General features: G+C 29.7%; 1 protein-coding gene across 4 annotated transcripts; it reads right to left on the bottom strand.

Moving 5' to 3' along the window:
* Nucleotides 1–1,440: 1,440 nt before the first annotated feature.
* Nucleotides 1,441–5,213, bottom strand: LOC131628507 (transcription factor PIF4-like). Of its 4 annotated transcripts, none has more exons than XM_058899344.1 (9): nt 5,059–5,213; nt 4,382–4,497; nt 3,509–4,292; nt 3,316–3,414; nt 3,151–3,216; nt 3,005–3,070; nt 2,621–2,917; nt 2,427–2,537; nt 1,441–1,698 (listed from the first exon to the last, which is right to left on the bottom strand). In XM_058899344.1, the coding sequence occupies exons 2-9, from the start codon at nt 4,456–4,458 to the stop codon at nt 1,690–1,692; spliced, it is 1,509 nt and encodes a 502-aa protein (XP_058755327.1). In that variant the 5' UTR covers nt 4,459–4,497; nt 5,059–5,213; the 3' UTR covers nt 1,441–1,689. The 4 variants fall into 4 exon arrangements, with proteins under 4 accessions (XP_058755327.1, XP_058755328.1, XP_058755326.1 ...); XM_058899345.1 differs by having other exon boundaries at nt 2,432–2,537; XM_058899343.1 differs by having other exon boundaries at nt 1,442–1,698; nt 2,411–2,537.
* Between the last annotated feature and the right edge of the window lie 21,025 nt (nt 5,214–26,238).

Genomic DNA, 26,238 nt, shown 5'->3' with positions numbered 1-26,238 from the left:
GAAGTGATTCTAGAAAAAGAGACAGCAGACAAAAAATATAAGTCTCTAGATTTCATTTAATAGTTTATGTCATTGAGCAAAATAATTGTACTAATGATACATACATTCAGACAAAACCCTATGCCTATTTGAGCAAAAAATAATTAGCTTATCATGTTATTTTCCTTGATCTACAAGACAGTGAATAATAATGCTAAATACATGATGGGACATAAGAGCTAAGAACAAAACAGGCCCATAAAGAAAGACTTGTCTACTAAAATTTCTCAAATCTTAGACAACAAATTCTAGATTAGATACATATTGCATGACCACCAAACTACACAAAATTTGTGACACTTCCTCAAGGATTGATTCCACCAACAAAAAACCATTCAATTAAGGATGTTTCATGTAGTGATTCTATTTAGTGAAGAAGGAACATAGTAAAATTGTTGGGTATTATTGCAAATGGATTCATCAAGTATATAGATTATGACATGTAACAAAATTATGACCAATTGTTTGAAAGTGTAAGTTGCATATGTTTTGATTTTTCATTGGTTATGGTAATGTTCTAAAGGGACCACAATTGAAGCAATAAGTGATGGATTGTGCTATTGCTAATAATGTCTTATTTTTGAGGTCCCATTTGACAAGATGGCAACTTTGTTCAAATGCATGGCATCTAAATTTTAGTAGTTAGCTGATAGTCTTTAATTTTGATATAGGGACCACTTCAATTTGCATTTATTTTCACATTGACTATAGATAAGGTATCACACACAAAGTGGAGGGTACATATTCAATTTTTCATGACATTTATTATAGAATGTTAAAAAAAATTGAGAAAAAAAAAAGTAAAAGGTTCAAAATTCACCTGGTAATAATTACAATCAGACGACAAAAGAAAAATGTTGTGGAAGTCATTTATAGTTGAGAAAGAAGATGAAATTCGGATGCTTTTGTTATGCAAGGATTTTAGAAAGCTAGGGACATACTACTATTGTAAGCAATAAAGAAGAAGGAAGAAAACAAAATGATGTCTTAATCTAATTGCATTAGTCATCTCCACTAAAAGGTAGCATGCTAAAATCTAGGGATGTTATTAGTCATCTCATTTGAATAAAATATTATTTTCTCTATTTAAAATCAGTATTATGTGTATTTAGGAATAAAGTTATTTAAAAAAATAAATTTTTATTAAATTAAATTTATTAATAGTTGAAAGATATGTATATGGTATACCGGTATAGTCTGGTTCGGAGGTCAGTTCTGGGATCAAGTTGTTTCAGCCCCCTCCCGATCACAATTCGAGATGTGATTCTCCCTACCAAGTTAAGCACAAATCACTACTAAATCAATTAACGATTGGTCTCTACCTATTTTATTATATTATATGTTATCCTTTCAAAGAAGGTATTGATTTTTATTTTTTTATTTTCATTTTGAGTTAAATAAAACTTAATATTATAAAATTAACTTGTAAGGTGTCGCTGCTTATGAATACCCTTATAAATTATATCTTACCTAATAGAGGATTCTCAATTTATCCAAAGAATAAGTCCAACCAAGTGGACTATATATACATAATATAATATATTTATAGTTGAGAAAGCATGCATAATATGAAAGCATGCTATATGTCTTCATTCATCTTGCAACTTTGTTGTTAGTTACACCATTGATTCCTCTAGGCATGCTTCTAAACTAATTAACCTGTAAACAATGAAAAGTAAAAATGTCAACAAGTATTAGTATCAAAACATGATAAATTTCAAAAAATGAGTAACTTATAAAACTTTTATAGTTCTTAGTACTTTAGTTCATGTAACATGAACAAAATCAGGTTTCAATCTCTACAATTATTTTAAAAATACGTTCCTAAAATTTCTTATTCTTTCAACTTTTTTTGACGAAGAGATGATGCGGGGGGGATGAGCGAGAAAGGAGAATTTTGAAATTTCAAAATAATCTAAAAAAATTATCAGAGACTAGAACCAGATTCTTTTCGTATGGTACATGAATGGAATCTAGTTTCAGTCTCTAAAATTATTTTAAGAATATGTTTCTAAAACTTCATTTCCTTCACCTTTTTTGACGAAAAAATATGATGTCGGGGATTTAAAAAGGAGAAATTTCAAATTTTAAAAAAATTGCACAGACTAAAACTAGATTCTTTTCGTACGCTACATGAACAAAAAGTACTACGAACCCAACTTTTAATGAAGTTTCTACATGTGACATGCAAATATGAAAATAACAGCACAAATGAAAGCAAATTATGCAGAAAATTACTGTTTGATGCCATGACAAAAATAGTATGAATACATATTATGATGTGTCTATATCTGGCATTTAGTATAAGAACAATTTTCGCAGAAAACAACTGTTTAATGCTATGACAATAGAGAGCTATGTATTGGCCTACCCATTTTGCCACTCACAGTACCATTAATGTTTGCTGCTCCACTCATTGATCCACAGTTATTGCTGGTTGGAATCATTGTTTGACTATTTTGTACAGTTTGGGGACCATATCGGTACATATTCATCGGCTACAATATAAACAGACAATAACTGAGCGTTTAAGATAATATAAGTTGTTTTCATAAGCTATCTTTCAGAAGAAGCTAATTACCTGAGAAGCGTTTTGCATGAGATGATAGTTCATGTAACGAGCGTATTGCTCTGAAAGAGCTGGATTTTGCATCTGGTTTTGGTAGTTAAAGGCACCTAAAAGAGGATTTTGACACATTAAGGTCGGATTTGGTGTCTGAGTGGACGAAACGGACGGATCAAAAGGCATTCTCGGTAATTGCATCGGATTTTGAAGCTGAGGAAATGAAGGTGTAGGCATTGCCATGCCCATTTGTGTCATGTAGTGCTGAAATCCAGGATGCATCATTGGTGTCATGCCCGATCCCATCCACATTACCTAGCGAAACGATTTTAAAAAAATTCATTTCAGTTTTTAAATTTGCAATGCGAGACGATTTTCATATGCAAGATACTATTTATATACCTGAAGTTGTAACTGAAGTGATTTCAAGTATTCAATTGCCTCTTCTAACATTGATGCTTTGTCTGTCTGCACATACATCACATGCTTAGCTTTTAAGCCACTGTGATTAAATCATATAAAACGGAGAACCGGTTTCGCTAACAAACCTTACTACTGTGAGGTATGAGTTGTTGCAGTGCTTTCATCTTCTCATTAATCCTATCTCTTCGTCTCTGCGCCGATAAAATATTTACACTTCTAGTAAGTGCAATTTTAAAAAAAAAATATTAGTCAAAATAGAGAGGCGTAATGCGTAACGTGTGAGGCCTTACCCTTTCTGAAAGATTATGCACTTCGGCAGCCCGATTCCTTCGACCCGACCCTGACCTCTGAGACACCTTGTTCGACAAGGCTGATTTAAGTTCGGTGTCCTATTGACACAAACCGCGTAAAATGATAAATAATTGTGTCAAAGAATCAAAACAAAATTAATCATGAAGGAAAAATAGATAGACGAAGCTTCACCTCGCTTTGTTCCACCGAATCTTCGACATCTATCGCTTTTCTCTTTTCTCCATGACTTCTTGTAGATAAGGAACATGTTTTTCCAAGACTACTTCCCGAACCACCGGAAGATGAAGTAAAAGTCGGCGATTTCCCTTTCTCATAACAAGGAACTGTTGTTCTCTGAACATTGTCTTTGACTCGATGAGGCTCGGCCGATATAGTATTCGTCCAAATACCATCGCTTGATACTCTGCTTACATCCGGATCTTGTTGGACTTGGTTGCTACCGCAATGACTCAAACCAACTGTCATCGCCGAGTTCTCTCTAACATCACATTGCGACAGATTTCCCGTAACTTTGTCTCTTAATTCTCCATCCCCGTTATTACATGCCAAAGAAACATTAGGAAGTCTTGAAAAGTGAGAAAAGTTTACGACCTTGTTCGATCCACACAAATCATTGTTTTTCTGCGACGAATCGGGAACGTGATGATGAAACCTAGGAATTGAGAACTCCTCGACAAAAGACGGCTTCGTATTAGTCGGCTGTGAATCGTAAGAGTCAATATGACAAGGCGGAAGTTCAGATAAAAGATTCGAACATAATTCTTGTCCAATCGGATCCTCAATAGGGTATTGTTGGATCCATGAAACAGTTTCATCGTCTTGAATCAAGTTGCTTAATGTTGTTGATTGAAGATTCTTATGAACATGTCTCGAATTCATCGGTTTCTTATTTGTTTGGCTATGCAACACTACTTGACCATTCTCCCATAGAAGCTCCACAAGTTCATGATCAAGCCTATAAAATTATTAATTAACTACATGATTAATGGTTAATCATAGTTTAAGAAAATTTAATTTGGATAATAACATTCTTCACATACATACCCCATAGATTGCTTCTTTTGATTGGTGACAAAAGTATTATCACTCCCAAAATTCCATTCAGGAACAGTGTTGTTCATCGCTAACCGATTCGAACCGAACCGAACCGATTCAACTACCTGTTTGCACCAAAAGGAGAGAAATTTAGAATTTTGAATAGAAAATTGAAAAACCCTTTTAAGCATGATGATTAAAATAATCAAATAAGCATGATGAAACATAATTTTATATGATAAAAAAAGGAATAAAAAATTAAGGGTTTAGAAGTTTGAATCATGTGTGGAATTTAACTAGAAGAAGTATAGTTTTTGCTATTCTGAACCAAGAATTTCAATTCCAAGAGTCACAAAATTGGAAAACTTTAGTCTCAATTATTGTTTTTTAAAGTACATGTGCATTCACAAAACCCAGAAGAGAAAAACAAGACAATAAAATTTATGACAAAAACCTTAAACACAACAAATTGGGCTAAATTTGAGACAGACAAAGATTTTTCAGACACACATAACAGAAAAACAAGTTCCAAAAAAGCAAAAAAAAAAAAAAAAAAAAAAACAAAGAAATGATTCATAAATCACATGAAATGAAAAATATGAAATTTTGTTCATGTATAAATTTTTATGGTGATTGTGTATGATAGTAATCACATTTACATGAGGAGCATGAAAGAAGAAGTTCACCTGAAGTAGAAAGTAGGTGGAAGCTTTGAGACAGAAGCTCCTTGTTTGTTCCTGCTTTTTCACCTGTCTTTAGTTCTCTTTGAGTGTGTCCTTATGCTTTGGGAAATGTGAACATGAGTTTTTAACAAGAATAAAGACACTGACATCAGCATATTTAGATAGAGAGACCTAAAATCTATGGTAAATTTTTTATTTATAAATTGGATTTTTGATTCAACGGTTTCATAGTTTTATTAGGTCAATTTATTTCATTATGATAATGATTTAAAACCAAAAAAAAAAACATTTGACTTACATGAGCATTATAATATGATAAGAGTAATGTTATATCTAATGCGAAAAAATATATCACGAGAATCTCAGGAACGCTTTATTTATGTTATCATATAAGATTTTTTAATACCAATGCTGCTTGTAATTTACTTACATTGGAATTAAAAAAATCATATGTGATAACATAAATAAAAATGTTGGTGAGATTTTCGTGATATATTTTTTCACTACATACATATAGCATTATTTTAATTATTGATATTCTTAAAACAAATGCAAAAAAAAAAAATGTATTAGCTAATTATGTTCGTTCGATTTGAATGAATCAAAATTAAACTGCTAAATAATAGATTAATTCTGAGTTGAATCAATTAAGTTTAGGGTTGTATATAAGTTGGATAATTAAGTCAAATCCAACCCGAATCAAATCATTAAAATTAGTTTGAGTTCGATGAATGCATACTGACAATTTTTTAAATATTGAAATTGGTGAATATATTTCGTAACATAAGTATTCAACTCGTAGAGCCATTTGATTGAATCATATTTTTAAAAAAAACTCATAAATGTTTTAGGTTGATCAACTATCCACAATTTCTTCAAGGTGCAGGTGGACTTCTCTCACGCAGCATCTACGAAAGTGTTAGGTCATCAATTCGCATCTACATACACTTCTACCATCATTGACACTTTTCAACGAGACACCTTCTATCCACCACCATGTGGGGAGTACTTTCGATACAAGTGAGTCGGTTCTTCACTCGAACCAATGGCTCATGATACCCCTATTGGTGTCATTAATTTGGGGGGTTAATACGAGTGAGCATTGTTTATGTTGGAGTCTTTCTTTATACGCAACACACCTTGTGAGAAACACACCACATACTCACCAAAAACTTTACAGTGATGTGTGTGTGGTTTTCTCACTTAAAAATGCTCAAGTCTCCATTTTTCTAATCAATGTGGGACTTCCCGACACTTTGTTCAACACTTTTTTAACGCACTTGCTTTTTCTCAACAGAAAACTCTGAGTCACAGCATCTTCATCCAACGTTCATCAGAAATTAACGTCAAACAACCTGAAGGTAATTACAATGGTCTACCTTATTTAAGCGTGGCCCTGAGTCACACGTTGGTAAAATTCAACTTAAACTTGTAAAGTTTCAGCTCAATTTCATGACTAACTTGAGCCTTTGATTATTAATTTTTATTTGGCCAGTACCTCATATCTCCTTCTTTTTTATTCATTGAAGAATCATCTCAACTGCGTCGGAAAGCTTTCATAGTGGTTCTTGGTGGTAAAATCAGTTGTAATAGTTGTTCCAACATAGATTCATAAAGTGTGAGTAAGATTATTGGATTCACAGAGAATGCAGTTAACTCGGCAAGACTGGGGTGATTGTACTTATTATTGCACGATAATTGTAATTGCAATAAAGGCGCGCCGAGCGCGATTTATTGAGTTGTGTGCTAATTATAAAACTAATAAACTACGCTAAGATGAAGAAATCTAATGATAAAAACAATTAAGTCCCTCCTTCGAATACTTTATGTGATTACCCCAAGTTTAAACCTATAATAAATCTTTGAAAATAATGACTCTATTACAAAATACATTTATTCAACAAATTGATCTCCAAGTAACACACTTCGCCTACTGCGACCCCCGACGCTTCGGGGAGAATATAATCGTAACCTACGAAAGTTTTATGGCATATAAAAATCAAACTATTTTACAAAATACGGTTATGCAATAAAGTGATCATTGTCGCAACCTCCTGTAACACCCCAAAATTTGATTAATCTATTTAATTGAATTATTTGAGTTTTATTTAATTATTTAGTATATGATATGCTTTTAATTAAATAAATTATGATTTTATATGTGTATGTGATATACGGTGGGATGTATTGAGAGTCTTGGTGGATGAGTAGAGTAATTAGAAATAATTAAAATAAATAGTTATTTTTAATTGATTAAAATAAATAGAAAATAATGAAATTTGTAGAGTTATGAGTCAAAATGAAATAAAGAGAAAATAGAGAGAATAAGGAGAAAGAAGAGTAAATAATAGGGGAGAAAATATAATTATTAGGGAGTTTAAATAATTAGGTTTTTAGAGGTAAAAAGGAATTTAGGGAAAGTCAAATCGGTAGTACGTGAAAGCAGAATTTTAAAGAGAAGAAGCAAGAGCAAGGCTAGGGGTAACCTTGATCAATTCTGAATTTTTATTGCTAGGAATCAGAGGTAAGGGGGGTGAAGTGCTTCTATATGGGTGTTTTACATGAAAGGGTAGAAGAGGGACCCTTACTCTCTTTAGGATTATGTTGGGAATTGCGATTATGTTTTGACTTATTGTTGATGTGTGTTAATATGAATTTTTTAGCATGATACTGTTATAATTATATTTTTATGATTGATTTTTGTATGGGTTATGTGTTATAAAATTATGTTTATGTCCATTTGAATAGTTACCCCATTGTTGTGTTTTGAAGGTTTGAACATAACCTTAAAATCCATGAAATTAATTATAACAATATATGATTTTGTTGATGCCAATTTGTAATATATTGAGAATTCGTTGTTTTAATCATGTTATAATTATTGTATGTTGAATTCTGAGCGTTTGGCTTTATATAATATTGAAATTGGAGCTTTGGAAGTGCTCCAATGGGAGAAAATCGCAAAAATAACAATTTTGGGTTCTGGATACTGCTACGGGCGGCCGTAATAGATCCCTGGATTTTTATACTGCGAAATCATTTTGGGTGTAACTTGAGTTATGTGACTTAGTTTGATATGTGGTTCAAAGTGTTTGGTAGTTGGCGCGAAATACTATCTTATTATGATTATTTTGAGGTTTTGTATGAACATGAAAAATATGAAGAGTATGTGTACTTGTGATGTGTTTTAGGAGATGATTATTGAATAGTTATATAATCATGATTTGATTGATGTTATGTGCATTGGTTGTGGACTTTTGGTATAATCATGCAATGATGAGTATAATTATATATTGTTGATGTTGTGAATTAATTATGATGAGCAAAATAATCATTGAGTGATTGTATGATTATTAAATGGTGAATTATGATTATGCCTGTGGGTTGTAAATGTTGTGATTATAATTATGTGCGGTGAAAGTTATTATAATTATTGTGTTGACGTGTGTATTTCAGAAGTGAGGACTACTATTTTGTTGTCACTGCATGTTGTTTACGGTCAGAAGAGGGGCCTTAAACATTGTTGTTGTTGCATTGAGTTGTATGACATGCATCATATGTTTTCGTTGTTGTAAAAGAGGCGAGTCACAAATTCAGGTGAGGGGGTTAGTGGCTTGTCCCAAGCTCATATGTAGGGGCTCAGGGTTCAGATGTTGGGACCTAGCTCGTATGAAGAACCTTTATTGAGTTGGTACCACATGCATGAGTTGAGTTGTTGTCTCCATTGCATTGTATTACATGAAGGTTGTGCAATTAAGTCATTTTGTTGTGGAATGGGTGTGAGATTGTGATGATGATGGTTGTGTATTGAATGTATGATATTTTGTATGTTTACCCTTGCATTCTTTACACTATTTTAAATCGAAGTTAATTTTCCACCCCTTTGCTTAATGTTGTCTACCATGGACATCTTGCAAATAATCAAGAGTAAAGTTTTATTATTGTGAGTGGAAGATAGCTTGTTGGAGAGTTAGATGCTATAACTCCTAATGTTTGAGTTTTTTTGATGTTGAGGACATTTTGCCATAACTGAGTTTAATTTTTTTTAAAGAATATTTATTTTGAGACTTATTTGATTGATGAGTCGTTTTATTGATTAATTTCACTGCGATGAGTCTATGTAAAGGCGAACATGTGATAGCAGGTGTTTATGATATGATTTGTTTTATTTAAAAAGTGTAACAGAATATGTTTATGATTAGATGTGTTGACACTCTAAATGTAAATATTTGTTTATAGTCGTAATATTACACGTTGGGTTTTAGGGTGTTACAATAGTGGTATCAGAGTAGGTCGGTCCACCCGACCAGGTTGTGTAATTTTACTTGCTCCCTAGTATGTGACATGTGTAAAATACTATCGTTGCTTGTTTATTTTTCTAACCGCTTTCCAGCAGAAGCGGGATTGAAACAAGTAAGGGACAAGCTTTTGCTTCTACGAGATGTTTGAGGTATGGATTGTTAGTTCAGCATGCCGTAGATTTCAGAGTGCATGTGTTATTGAGGCTGTGTTGTTTCCCGAACCCAAAGAGAGTACGAATTCAAAATTCTTGTCTTCCGGTCAAGTTGAGATGTCTTTGATGGAGAAAGTTCAGGTATTTGTGATGTTCGCTTCTATGAGAGTGAAGAGCAATGTCGCGGCTAGAGATATTCCTGTGGTGTGTGAATTTCCTGATGTTTTTCCTAGGTATTTTTTACTTGACTTCAGAGCGTGAAGTTGAGTTTGTCATAGATTTAGTACCTCGTACTAGGTCTGTGTCGATGGCTCCATATCGTATGTCTGCTTCAGAGTTGGGCGAGTTGAAGAAGCAGTTAGAATATCTGCTTTAGAAGAAGTTTGTTCAAACAAGTGTTTCCATGGGGAGCCCCGGTGTTGCTAGTCAATAAGAAAGATGGTAGCATGAGGTTGTGTGTTGATTATCAACAGCTGAACATGGTTACTATCAAGAATAAGTATCCTTTTTCGAGAATTGATGATCTGATGGATTAGTTGGTTGGTGCTCATGTGTTTATCAAGATCAATTTGCGGAGGGTTATCACCATATTCGTGTGAAGTCTGAAGATATTTCGAAGACTGCGTTCAGAACGAGGTATGATCATTATGAATATTTTGTGATGCCTTTTGGAATTACTAATGCGCATGGAATGTTCATGGAGTACAAGAATAGAATATTCCACCCGTATTTAGATCAGTTTGTTGTTATGTTCATCAACGATATTCTGATATATTTGAAATCAGATGAAGATTATGCAAACCATTTGAGGGTTATGTTATAGACTTTAATTTGAGAACCAACAAGAATGGTTTGATGAGATTTTGCGACTGAGTTTGTGTACCAGATTGTCTAGAACTTAAAAAGAGTATTCTTGAGGAACGTCATAGAAGTAGTATATCTTGATTATGCAAACCATTTGAGGGTTATGTTATAGACTTTAATTTGAGAACCAACGAGAATGGTTTGATGAGATTTTGCGATTGAGTTTGTGTACCAGATTGTCTAGAACTTAAAAAGAGTATTCTTGAGGAACATCATAGAAGTAGGCCTAAAAAGCTTCAAATTTGTGCACAAATTTCACCAAGATCCAAGTTGAATTAGGAAAAACTCTCAACATGAAAGTTGTATATCTTGATCCAAACTTCAACTTCGCTAATCATAACTCATTCCTTAAAAATGCTCCATTTGAGGTATATGGACCCATGAAGATTCTTTCAACACTTAGAGAAATTCTCAAAGTGATTTTGACCTAGATTTTTACCAACTTTATGGCCATTTTACACTAAGATACAATTTGATTCAGCAAAGGTGCCCAACATGAAAGTTGTAGATCTAGTTTCAAGGTTTCCAAAATGTCCAAGAGCAAAAATTTACCATGCATGAGCTAAGAGAATCGAAAATAGGACAATGACTTCATGCAAGTTGTAATTCAACTCATTTTTACATGAACAACTTCATTGTACACTTCATTATGCAAAGAGATTACACTTTTGCAGTACCATTAGCTTGCAGATCTCTCATTGAGTTCTTACACAACTAATTGAACCATTGACCAATTGATTCAAGTATTATCCATTCCAATTTTCCATTAATGGCACAAAGGCACCATTGTCATTCTCATAAAGCAAGCTCTTTTGAAAAAAGTCAATGTATTGAGCCTCTCATTTGTTTCCTCTGATTACACTCCATTCTAAAGTGAATAAGAAACCTCTCTACACCTAACAAATCCATAGCATGTTTGTACTTCTCCATTGAAACCACCATTTTCACATAACTTGATTTTTTTTGCTTCCAACCAAACCATAACTTGGTATCTTAAGATTCTGGTTACCTCAAGCTCTCGAGTCTCTTGTGTAACACTCGTTTTATTTTAATTATTTATTTTATGGTGTGTTTTGTGAATTATTTGATAATTATGGGGTTATTTGGTATTATGTTATTTTATTAGGTAATTAGTAGTAATAACATGATGAGATTATTAGTATTGGGCCTAACTTAGAGTTAGTAGTAGCATTTGGGAGGTGTTAATTTAAGCCCATTAATAATAATAAGAAGTTAGTAAGAATATCAAAACAAGAGAAATTGGGATAAGAAAGTTAGAAGTGACATTTTGTGAAAGAAGAAGAGAAGAGGAGAGAAAGCTAAGTGAGACTGAGAAAGTTGAACGTTTTTTATTTTAGTTGTAGCTAGCGTACTGGGAGGCCGCTGAGCGAACTTTGGTGTGTGAAATTTTATGAAACTTCTATATGACATAACTTTTGACCTGTAACTCCTTTTAATGCGCCGTTTAAAGCATTAGGAAGCCAATGTTATTATCTATGTGATAAGATAGGATTTGTTGGCACTTATTGAATTAATTATGATGTTGTTGTGCGAATAACATGTTAGTAATGTATATGTGAGTTATGAATCGATGAATTATGAATAACAATTGTTAATATGTGATGTGATTGACGAGTTGTGAATTACTATAATAGTAATGACGTTGTTGTGCCACAGACTATTGGTATTTGAGTTGGAGGTTAATCCTCGTGGGTATTAGCTGATGATGTTGCATGTCTTGAATATTGTGTCTCATGAATGTTGCATCATCGAGTCGCATAGCATAGCATGTTTATGATGGCCTGGAAATGGAAAACATGATGGCCTGTATTGTAAATTTTTAAGAGATGGAGCTAATGCTCAACACGATGGCCTGTATTGGCAATTTTTCTGAGATGGAGCTAATGCTCACTACGATGGCCTGTATTGGCGGATTTTGAGATAGGAGTTCTGCTCCAAATGGTACCACATGCATATACATAGTGTTGAGTCGCATATTACATTTGCATTTTTGAGTTCTTGTGATGATGAAGTGATTGTTATACTTTGTTGATGATATCATTGCAAAGTTGAAATTGTTGTTATGATTAAAGTTGGTTGGTTGGGAAGTGGTAAATTGCGTATGATCTTATTTTCGCTATAATTATTATCATACGTTTCTTTATATGTTTGATATCTCACCCCTTCTGTTTGAATGTTATCCTCTGTTGGTAACGTGTAGGTAATGATGAGGAGTAGTTGTTACCGTTATTAGCTCGAGTTGGTGTCTTTTTCTCTGATATGTAGCACTCGGGGAGGGATTTGACGCTTGTTTTGTTTTGTTATGTTTAAGTTGAAATCTTGAATTGTTTATGGAGAAGTTTATTTCTTGTTGTTTCTAAGTTAGACAAAGATGCTATCATTTGAAGTTTATGAGTTATGAATTCTGCTGCATTGTTTTATTAAAGTTGATTTGGTTTGAAGACTAATTGTTCGTTTTGAGTTCTCCCTATTATATGTGTTATGTATCTTTTATCATGAGCTTTTATGTGGTTGTTTTAAAGTTGAAATGTAATACCTCATGTTGTTTGGAACTTTTGCACTCTGATTTTTATTATAAACGTTGGGTAGTTTTGGGGTGTTACATCTTGCCTATAAATAGAGAGGTCATTTGCACTCCAAAGACACAGATTCACATCCCTTATCACTCCCAAACACTCTTGTATTTTGAATTGGAATTTCAAGAACTCCATTAAAGCTTGAAACCCATTTCTTCGAATCTCCTATTTCCAACAAGTTTCTTGTGAACTAAGTATTCAAACACCATCTCCACATCATACCTAAGCTTTTTTATGCATTAGTTTGTCACTGAAACATCCTAAACACTTCATCCAAACCGAGTCAAAACACCTCTGCAACTTGACTTGTCTAGAAGAATTGAGGCACTCTCAATCCAAATTAGGCATTGCAAAAGCTTCCTGGGAGTTTAGTGAAGCTATCCAGATCATCATTACACCTCCAAAAGTGCTCTAACTTCAAAATTGATTCTCACTTCAGAGGTAAGTCGACCTAAATTTGAATTCTATGATCATGGTGCCATTTTGAATAATTCTCGATACCATCTTGTCCAACATCATGTAGGGATCAAAAGCCCTTTATTATCATTCATTTATTCATTGTGTACATCATTTAATTTGATATTGGAAAAATAGGGTTCATGCGAGTTTCTGCAAAATTCTTAAAATATAGTGAAAATAAATGAATAATTGATACATATTTGGAATCGTGATAAAAAATGGAGTGATTTTCATGTTTATAGTTTTGAAAATGGTTAAGAAATAAACATGGTGCGTTTTCCAGAAATCCTTCATCTCAAGGTTGAAGATGAAGTTGGTTTTCTGATTTTTGAAACTTGGTTTATTTTATATTTAGTGGTTTGTGTTTTAATCAACAGATGTATTACCATCCCAGTGGTTAAACTGCCCGATCTAAGTCTCTCTCTTGCCCAAGGTCTGGGGTTTGAATCCCCCTCGCCTCATACTTTTATGATTTTATTTGATTTTAGCATTTTTGATTTATTTCTATTATTTTATCAATTGGGCTTTCTCTTTTAACATCATGGGCACATGGCCCAGTGGTAAGTCTTTTGTGCTACAACATTAAGGGCGTGGGTTCAAGACTCCCTAGGGTCAAAGCATTTTTTTAGTACTTACTTTATCCATTTTTCTTAACTACTTTGCATATTTGTTTAACCAATCAAAATTAATTATTTTTACTTGATTTTTTGAACACTCCCTATTTATGGGACATAACTTTGCATATTTGTTTAACGGCTAAATACCCTTTTTGGTCCTTTACCTCTACCTCTGGGTTCATTTTGGTCCCTTTTCTTTTAAAAAGACCAAATAGATCCTTTACCTTTAAAAAAAGTGGCACGTTTGTCCTTTCTGTTAAATCCGTTAGTCAAAGTCAAAACTGTGTGCCAAATGGCGCTGATTTGGTCAAGAAGGAAGCCACGTGTGTTCCATGTAATAAATAAATTTTATTAAGCCAAAAAAATGCAGAAAAAAATTAATACAATTTTCAAGAAACTAATTTCCAGCAACATGTTCGAATCAATATTTTCTAGAAACAATTTTCAAGAAATAAATTAATACATGTTGGAATCAATATTTTCAAGAAAAAAAATTAATATCTTAATATCTGAATTCTCTTCACTCTATTTTTTCCTTTGAACTCTCACTACCATAAACAAATAAATGTCCAGAAAATAATGAATGTTCTTGAGAACACGATGAACTCAATGAATATCCTCAAGAATACGATGAGTGTTCTTGCGAACCCCAACCCAGATTCCTTCAAAATGCACCAAATCTTAAAGTTGTAAACACTAACCCACCATATTTTCCTCTCCTAAGTACGAATCTAAACACAAAAGCAGTAAATAAACAATGCAAAGTGCAGATCGGACCCTCAGCCCCAACGAAACCCTAACCTAATTTTCCATAATTCGGGATTTGAGTGACTTCGGTGAAGACGAAAATTGCAGGTAACAATCTCCTTCTTGAAATAAGTCTATTGGGTATGAGACAAGTGCACCCATCATTGGCTTTTATCATTTTTTGCGTTAACATTTGAAGGATAAGACTTGATTCTTCTTGCTTCAGAAAGTATTTTCATTCACAAATGATGAGGAAATCTAGAAAATATTCTAAAGAGCATGTTGCTGGCTTTGTTCTTGAATTCCGTCATGTTGTAGAGACTATGAAAAGAAGGGATTTGAAATTGATATTAACTTGGGAACTTCACCAAGTGAGGAAACATTAGAAGAAAATTAAGCGTATGAATTCAACCATTATTAGATTCCTTGGCCATTTTGCATTCTTTTAATATTTAAGATTAAAAAATAAAATAAATTAATACTAATGCCACCTAAGATGCCACGTTGCCAACATTTAACGCTGTTTCTGGAAAATAGACGGAAAGGATTGGTATGTTGCTGTTTAAATAGATAAAGGATCTATTTGATCCTTTTAAAAGAAAAGGGACTAAAATGGACCTAGAGGTAGAGGTAAGGGACTAAAAAGGGTATTAAGCCTTGTTTAACCAATCAAAATTAATCATTTTTACTTGATTTTTTGAACAGTCCCTATTTATGGGACATACTTTGTGAGTATATTTTTAAAAGTCCAAAAATATTATTATTTGACCCACTTTTAATTAATCCAAAAATAGGTATTTTTAATACCTTAAAAAACATTTTTCTCCAAACATTTTCAAGAAATTCCTCACCAATTGACTTGTACATATTTGTAGGACCCCCTTAGGGTTAAGATAAGTCAACCTTGAGAATATTGGCATGATCCCTTAGTTGTTCACTTAGGATTTATTCAACTTTAGAAAAAGATTAGGTTTCTGTACCTAACTAAAACCCTAATCCAATCTCCCTTAATCTTTTGTTCCCAAAGCATTCCCATGTTGATATTAACTTGTTGCTATGATCTCCTTGTTATCCACTTGCCCATATTCTTGTTGATTTACATCTTTGTACATTTATATTTTGGTTATGTTATTATCTTTGTATATATACATTGTTGAAATAATCCCACATGCATGAGATATTTATCCATCCATCATCACATCATACTCGTACATACATGATATGATCTCAAGTTATGTCACCCCTTTTATTCATAATACCTTTTATACTTGAGTTTATACATTGATATCTTTGTTTATACTCACACTTCAATTGTATCCATGATACATACCATGTCTCACACATCACTTGAGATACTCACCCTTAATGCTTGCTTGAGATATTTAATTCCTCATTGATGCTAAAATCTAAAGGAATGTGAATGGTATTGACTAAAATTTTCAAAGTACTCACTCTCTTTTCCAACTCTTTTACTGTGTGCTTTGTATTGTTAAAGCTTAACACTTTCTCCTTGTTTTAAAAATGGTTTTGTATTGTTAAAGCTCAAACTCTTTTAAAGCAACCATTGGCTTTGTATTGTTAAAGCTCAACCACCATTCTTTTAAAATCACCATTTTCCATTGTTAAAGCTTGGCACCTTTTAAAACCTATTAAGTATTGTTAAAGCTTAACATTTTAAAGTCTATTGAGTATTGTTAAAGTTCAACACCCAAAAAGATTTTTCCACTTGGCTCTTTATTTTCCTTTTAAGAGAAATGTCTTGCCGAGCACACTTTTAAAATCTTTTTTCTCACCCTCCCACTCTATTTAAACAAAAACAATTTATAACAATAATAATATATTTCAAAGAGGTTTCTACGGAGTATTGTAGATGTGAGTGGTGCTAATACCTTCCCCTTCACTACTAAAAGATTCGCTTTTAGTGACCGATTTAGTGACCGAAAAATTTTGGTCACTGTAGTGACCGAATTAGCCACCATAATTTTATATTCATGAGAAAATTTTAAGAGGTCACTAAATCGGTCACTAAAATAAATCAGCCACCGATTTAGAGACCAATATTTCGTGACCGAAATTTTGGTCACTATAGTGACCGAATTAGCCACCAAAACTTAATATTCATGAGCCAATTTTAAGTGGTCACTAAATCGGTCACAAAAAATATTTTTATATACAATTTAATTTTTATATATAAATTAGAGACCGAAATTTCGGTCACTAATATTTTTTGTTTTCTTTTTTTATTTTTAATCCTCTTTATTATTTTACTATTTCCTTTCCATTTTTTTAAAGATTTTAATTCTCTTTCATATTTAAATTTTTACTAAAATTTTCATATTTTTATTGTTTTAACATATAATATATTTATAAAAACTATATGTATATATGTTTAAATATAAAAAATATAACAATAGTTGTTAAGTGGTGTAGTGACAAGTTGTTATTAAAATACACGGAGGTCACTAAATTCGTCACAAAAGCTTAGCGACTAGCACTTTTTCAACCGAAAAGTAATGGTCGCTAAATCGGTCTCTAAACTAGCACTTTTTCAACCGAAAAGTAATGGTCGCTAAATCGGTCTCTAAACGTTTTAGTGACCGATTTTGAAGCTTTTTCGGTCTCTAATTCGGTCACTAAAAGCGAATTTTCTAGTAGTGCTTGTATAACCAACCCCCGAACCTAAGATCTCTGATAAGTTTATTAGTTTTGATTTTAAAAATTTCTGTGGATTTTATTTTGCTCTTTTCCTCATTTCCTTTGGAAACAATAAAGTGCGATGACGACTCTACTAAAATGTCTGAGCTAAGTCAATTAATGGCTTTAGTCTCAATTTTTCATCGCTACAAATAGAATTAAGAAAAAAAAAATATAAAAGTCATATTCATTGAGAAAAATAAAACATAATAACTTAAATTAATATTTTTATATTTCTCCTATAATAAAATTTATAAGTTGAAAGATAAACAAAATAAGTTTATATTTAACTTCATCTTTAAAAAAAGTAAAAGTTACTAGTTTTTTCTTATAATTTACAACAAGAATTTTTTTCACACATTTCTAACAATTTTTTTTAACACATTTCTAATAAAAATTATATTTAAAAAAGCGTACATGTATGTAACCATCTACTTTATAATAATGAATTTAAAGTTTAGAATAAGAGGATATGGAAAAGTTGGTTTTCTTGGTATTGGTTGTTGATTATTTAAAGCAGAATGAAATCTAAATCTTGAAGCACATGGTGGGTGCTATCTCAAACTTGATGAAGGGATATGCCACCTGGCAGTGATAAGCTGTGTTTTTTATTGGTGAAATGATAAGGGACAATTATGTCAGAGAAAAGACGTGGCCCTCATGCTTCTCCAAATTACTATCAAACACTATCTTGTTTTATTTTATTTTATTCTCTTACTTTTCATATTTTATTTTTCAAGACACAGGATTTTCATGTGCACTATTGTAATTAGACTATTATTGCATATGGATTATATTATTAAGTTATTTATTATTTTTAGAATAACTTTTTTAAATTTTGAAAGATTAATTAATTATTAATTATAATTTAGAAAATAAATTTTGGTGGAATACTTACTCGTGTGGAAGTAACCTATTATAATATCATTAATCAATCTTTATTTATTTAGGTAAAAAAAATATTTTTAATCATCAATAGTTTATTGAATAGATAACTATGTAGTGACTTATCTATCATATAAGAAAAGTCTACCATTTCCTCATCTCTTAGCTATGCTACATCAGCCTCTCTTCTCACAAAATTCCACATCATTCATTTCCCATTGTAGGATTGAACTTTAAACCTCCAACCTCTCATGATTTCGCAGTTACAAATTATTTACTTTCTCTGGCCATTCACATGCACAACTGCTTATAGCACTAATGACCTCATATAATGTTTCTGCCTTCCAAGCCCCTTCTGCCTTCCAAGCCATCCACCTTCCACGTTGCAAAACACTTTTATCATTACTATATATAACCATCATACTTTCACAGTATCTATCATATTCATCAAACCTAATCGTGGAGAATTTTGGTTTATACTATTTTTGCAATTACAGCCATTCCCACGACTACTCATGTGAAAAATTTTGGTTTATACTATTTTTGCAATTACAGCCATTCCCACGACTATTCATGGACAAACCGGAATTTAACATTTTTTTCTTTCTTTTCTTGATAGAAAATATCTTTCATGTTATTTGCAGGTTGAATTTGTAGTATATCATTCTGAAGTACTAATTGGCGTTTCATGTTATTTGCAGGTTGAATTTGTAATGTATCATTCTGAAGTACCAATTGGCGTCACTCCATAGTATATGGTTCGTTTTTTACATGGGTTGTTTCCAATCCCTATTTTCTATTTTTTTTAGTAACAATTTAAATACTGTCCTAATATGTGTTTTGGATTTTTTTCTGGTGCAGACAGTAGAAAACATCGTCTATACGATCCGTTTGAAATAAATATTCTTCCTTGACTGTCCCGAAAGTTTGAGCTGTAGAAGTAGAAATCAAGTTGGCTGGTGTCAATATACAATGGAGAATCTGCTTGAAATTACTGGGTTATGCTTGCGCAAGTTTTGTCAAAAATGTAGATATTATACTACGTAAATAACATGATATTTTATATTAATTCATAGAATGAACTTTAATTTTTTATATTTTAAGTGCAAATATTAATAAATAAATCTTAATTGATTGATTTTATGTTTGAGTGATATTTATATTAAATCTTAGTAATTATAGAAATTGTAGATATTATAATATGTAAATAAGATAATATTTTATATTAATTCATAGAACTAAAGAATATTTTAGTTAGGTCAAATTAAGAAATTAAGATTATCAATATACACAAAGTTAGTTTTATAAAATATTATTGATATTTATTTATTATAAGGTCGAACAAAACAAAAAATAAAGATAAAATATTACAAATTAAAAATGTATACATAATTTTGAAATTTATAAGAAAATAGAATCAAAGAGTAAAGAAAAAAACATTATATTTGTTTAGGTAAATAAAGAGTTTTGAAATGAAAAGACATAAATCATTTACCTATAAAAAAATTAAATATCATAATCATTTTACTTGATTGCAACTTTAATTTTTGATTTAATCTGATTGCAACTTTTGATTTATTATTTTTAATTTTTTGATTTAATGTGATTACAATTTTTAACTTCTTATCCATAATAATCCAAGTATTATGGTCGATTTGAACGTGATTTTAAAGAATGGTTTGTTGAAATAATGAAGCAGCACACCTATTTTCTTGATATGGAAATAATTGGTATATTATTGCAAATTTTAATAAATAAATTTCATTGATTAATTGATTTTATCTTTGAGTGATATTTATATTAAATCTTAGTAGCTATAAAAATTATAGATATTATAATATATAAATAACATAATATTGTATATTAATTCATATAACTAAAGAATATTTTAGTTAGGTCAAATTAAAAAAATTAAGTTTATCAATATATATATATATATATATATATAATTTATAAAGTTAGTTTTATAAAATATTATTGATATTTATTTATTCTAAGGTCGAACAAAAAAAAAATAAATATAGAATATAATAAAATATTACAAATTCAAAACATATACATAATTTTGAAATGTATAATAAAATAGAATCAAAGAATAAAGAAAAAAACAGTATATTTCTTTAGGTAAATAAAGAGTTTAGAATGAAAAGACATAAATCATTTACTTATAAAAAAGTTAAATATCATAATTATCTTTAGTAATCATTGATCGATTGATTGCAACTTTTAATTTATGATTTAATGCATGTGATTGCAACTTTTGATTTCTTATTCTTTTAGTACTTACCATATGTATATTTAAATTATTAGATTTGAGAAAATATTATACTTTTGTATGATTTACCTAAAAATAATATAATTTTGAGTAAATATTGTACTTTTGTATGATTTACTTAAAAATAATATAATTTTGAGTAAATATTGTACTTTTGTATGATTTACCTAAAATTATCTAACTTTGTAAGATATAAAAGCCTTTTTAACGACCCATACCTTAAAATCAGTACGTTGGAAATAATTTAATTGATATAGAATCAATACATTAAAATCATATCAATTACTTACCAATATCTTAATTGGTATAAAATAAATACGTTACAAATATATTTAGTACTCCAATTATATTGATGTTGTATCACCAAAAATTGAGTGAATCATATTATCATTAAAAATTAATAAATATAATTTATCTCATTTGATTTCCTTCAAAATTATTTAATAGAAACTTTCCAAAATAATGAATTTTGAAACCAAATTTCATATGGTTAGAAGATTTTTAACCTCTCATTTAACAAAAAGAATAAATATTATTAGATACATATTTTAATAAAATGTTTTAGGCATATCATTGCTTTTATATATTGTATGGAGTTTTTTGATAAAAAATTAATAGATATTATTATAAAAATAAAGTATATTTTCAAAATATTTAAAATACAGCGTGTGCCATCGTCATTCTCTGTATAGAAAAACTAACTACTATTTTCTATTTTCACTTTAATAAGATTTCTTACTAATACTACTAAATTATTTAAAATATAAAATATAAAAGTTATATATATATATATATATATATATATATATATATATATATATAATTGAAATTTTTTAGAGATTATTAAATAAAATAAATATATTAGATCTATTGACTTTTTAAAAAAAAATATTTAAAAATAACTATGGGTGTTAATAAGCATAAGTAATCGAATGAAACATAAGTATTGTATGAATAAATAGTAATAGAATGAAACATAAGTAATGTATGAATAAGTAGTAATAGAATAAAACATAAGTAATATATGAATAAATAATATCAAAATTGTATGATATTTTTTATTAATCATACAATTTGTTTGTCATTTATAAAATTTAAAATTTAATTGAACAAGTTCATCAATAATCAATATATATTTATTTATCTATATATAATATAATATAATTGAAATATTACCATTAAAACTTTAATGGGTCAATTCTATCCAAATACAAAATAACATATTACGGATACACACGGGTAATTATATGGTACGCACATATGGTACTGATATTAACACATTTAATTAAATGTAATAACGAGAATAAGTTTACAATTGATTTAAATAGTTGGCTTAATTGCAACTTTGGTCCCCCTATTTTGTATTTTTCTCGATTTTAGTCCCCCCATTTTTAAAACCACGATTTTGGTCCCCTTTTTGAGTTTTCTAATGAAAAATAGACAGGAATAGGGACTAATTTTACAGAAAAAAACAAAATAGAGGGACGAAAATTGCACAGAAAACTTAAAAAAGGACTAAAATAGTGATTTTTAAAATAGAGGGATCAAAATCAAGAAAAAGACAAAATAGGAGGATTAAAGTTGCAATTAAGCCTAAATAGTTTTATAAATAATTCCAAAACAAAAATATTTTTATATAGGAATAATTAACTATTGATTCAAATATTTTATATATGGAATAATATATTTGATTTGTAAATTGAGTTTAATCAATTATATTAAATATTTATTATTAATTGTATTATATAATTTGATAGAATATTTCTTCATTATAATTTATCAATTTAAGATTTTTGTTATTATAAAAAAATTTAATTATCATCAAATATTTTTAAACAATGTTAAAATTAATTTATTTTTGTTTCAAAAATATCATCAAAATATTGAATATTAATAGAAACATGAAGTTATTGATAAAAAAATTGAATATTAACGGGAACATGTAGTTATTAATCAAAATATTGAATATTAATAGAATTTTTTTTAATATTAATGGGTACATGAAGTTACTAATCAAAATATTGAATATTAAAGATAATATTAAATTACTGATCAAAATATTAAATGTATTGAATATTAACGGAAACATGAAGTTACTGATAAAAAATGGCATGTTAACGAGGGCATAAAGTTACTGATCAAAATATTGAATATTAACGAGAACACGAAGTTATTGATCAAACTATTGAATATTAACGGGAAAACAAAGTTATTGATCAAACTCTATTGAATATTAACGGGAACATGAAGTTATTAATCAAAATATTGAATATTAACGAGAACATGAAGTTAGTAATCAAAATATTGAATATTAACGTGAGTATTAAATTACAGAGCAAAATATATAATATTAACGGGGACATGGAGTTACTGCTAAAAATATTGAATAATAACGGAAACATGGCGTTATTAATCAAACTATTGAATATTAACAGGAACAAATTTGATTCATTAACAGAAACACGAAGTTAGTGATCAAAATAATGAATATTAATCGAAACTTGAAGTTATTGATCAAAATATTGAATTTTAACGGGAACATGAAGTTACTGAACAAAATATTGAATATCAACGAGAACACGAAGTTACTGATCAAAATATTAAATATTAAGGGGAACATGAAGTTACTTGTCAAAATATTGAATATTAATGGGAAATGAAGTTTATTGATCAAAATATTGAATATTAGTGGGAACACGGAGTTACTGATCAAAATATTGAATATTAACGGGAGCACGGAGTTATTGATTAAAATATTAAATATTAATGGGAGCACAAAGTTAATGATCAAAATTTTGAATATTATCGAAAACATTACTATCCAAAATTTAAAAATTAACAGGAACAAATTTTGAATATTAACGGGAACACAAAGTTACTAATCAAAATAATAAATATTGACGGGAACACGGAGTTATTGACAAAATATTGAATATTAACAGGAACATTAAGTTACTCATAATTTTTTTGAATATTAACGGAAACGAATTTGGAATATTAACGGGAACATGAACTTATTGATCAAAATAATGAATATTAACGGGAACAAGGAGTTACTGATCAAAATAATGAATATTAACAAGAACATGAAGTTATTGATCAAAATTTTGAAAATTAACGGGAAGAAATTTGAAATATTAACGGGAATACGAAGTTACTTATCAAAATAATGAATATTAACGGGAACATGAAGTAACTGGTCAAATAATTTTTCTATTAATTATGCATTTTGAATGAATCATTATTATAAATGGAGTTTGTAGTGGTTTCTCATTGGCCTACAAGACAGAGCTGATAGTTTGAGATTGGACTGATAGTTTGTAGTTATAATTGAGCCAAAATAATTAATTTTCTCCTTAGCTATCAAAAAATAATCGATTCTCCTTAGCTGATAGTTTGAGATTGGGCTAATAGTTATCACTAATTGAATTATATAATTTGATTGAATATTTCTTCATTATAATTCGTGAATTTGCGATTTTAAAACTTTTACTTCATTATAATTTGTTAAATAAAATATTACTATTTTTATAACTTTTTCAATTTTACCCAAAACTTAATCTTTTACTAATATCTTTTATTTTTCTCAATCACAATGCGCGAAAACGACGGGTACCCGTGCGAACGCACGGGTAAGACACTAGTTTGTCCATAAAATGAAATTGGTATTTAAAACATACTACATTTTATTAAAGTCAATTTTGGAAGATAATCGGTGGAAATATATGTTATCAGTTTGTCATGAGAATTTAAATAAATTAAAAATCTTAAATATTATTGGAAAAAATAAAAAATAAAAAATGGACTTTAAAATAATTATATAATTTTTTAAAAATTTCAATGGTTAAGAAAAACTATTAAACACATACTTTGTAAAAAAATAATTGTAAAAAATAAAAATATATATTTTTTTAGGATTGATAAAGTTGTAATAATAAAAATATTTATTAAATTTATTAAATGAGAATGATGTAAAAGAATTAAGTTTAATGTTATAATTATTAAATTTTAAACTATGATTTAAAATATATGAAAAAAATAAAAAGTCAGTAGTACAACTGACATAAATTTTACTTATATTTTTTTGGGTTAATTGTCATTTACCTCTTGCCATATAGGCGAGTTTTAATTTATTCCCTTTAAAAAAAAGTTTTGGATTACCCCGCTATAATTTTTGGACACCCTAAACGTGTAAAAATCAGGGGTAAATAATTTTTTTTTATACGGGTAATTTTTCTCTTAGGGAGGCAAAAGACTTGGAATTTTAAAATTATAAGGTGTAATTCAAAACTTTTTTTTAAAGGGAGTAAATCAAAACTCACCTATAAGACAGGGATTAAATGACTATTAACCCTATGTTTTTTAATTGTACAGAAAAAGTAAAAATTCATGCATTCGCATGGATTTTCAAATAATTTTCCGTGCATTCACACGATACTGATGTGTTACTTGTACGTTTGCACGGTACTGGTTGTACGCACGCTTTTGTTTTCAAAATTTAATAAGAATATAATGAAAATAAAATAAAATTGTTTAACCAAAAAATATATCAATTTTAAAAAAAAAAAAACATACATGTAAAAGATGAAATGTAACTATAACAACAAAATTTCTTGTCTACACACGAATACTTATTTTGTACGCACATGAATTTGTAAGCGTATTTATAGATATATTCAACCAATATATATATTTAATTAATTTATATGTGACACCTATATATATATATATATATATATATATATATATATATTTGGATCATGACTTATATTTTTAATTATCAATTTACATTTAATTAATTTATAAATTTCACATATATTTTAAATTATAAAGCAATGACATTAGTATGATCAGTAATAAAAAAAACTTACTTTGATCTTACCTTACATACAAACTATCTTCTCCTCCAAGATTACTTATGTAAGTATGAAGTGCGCCTAAGAGGGGGTGAATTAGGTTCTTTAAAATTTTATCCGGTATTATAAAGTGAAGGTGATAATTTTTCTGGTTTGGAGATGTTATGAAAGATGTAAATGCAGAAAAATAAATGACACAAGGATATATCTTGGTTCCCCTCACAATCCGAGAGTACTCCAGTCCCCTTACGCAGTAAGAGATTTTCACTATTGTTTGGTAACTAGTACAAGACTAACCAAATGCTAAGAACAATCCTCTTGGACCAAGAACAATCCTCTTGGATTTTTCACTAAGTCAACCTATGAGAACAATCCTCTCAATGTGACTATATTGCTTCCAACAATTTTGGATAGCAATGATACAACAAGTATTTTGATTTTTGTATAAGAGTTTGTAATGATAAAAGAATGTATCAATCACTTGATTGATCTTCTCTACCAATCATGCAATTTATAAAAATAACAAGTGCTCAAATGTTGATGAATATGCTATGAATTTTTTGGATAGAGTTTATGAGACAATGCAGAAAATTCTTTTGAATGTTTGGTAATCACAACACTTGAATGAAAGATATAATGATATAGAATGATGTTAAATTGCAAATGGGAAGAGGTGAATTCAAATATGAAAATATAGGATATATATAGTGTCTTAACACCCCTAAGAATGAGTATG

The sequence above is a fragment of the Vicia villosa genome, unplaced genomic scaffold (assembly GCF_029867415.1).
Source record: "Vicia villosa cultivar HV-30 ecotype Madison, WI unplaced genomic scaffold, Vvil1.0 ctg.000458F_1_1, whole genome shotgun sequence".
In the NCBI taxonomy this organism is placed as follows: Eukaryota; Viridiplantae; Streptophyta; class Magnoliopsida; order Fabales; family Fabaceae; genus Vicia; species Vicia villosa.
Note: the sequence above shows the minus strand (reverse complement) of the source record. Positions and strands in the feature narration are given on the sequence as shown.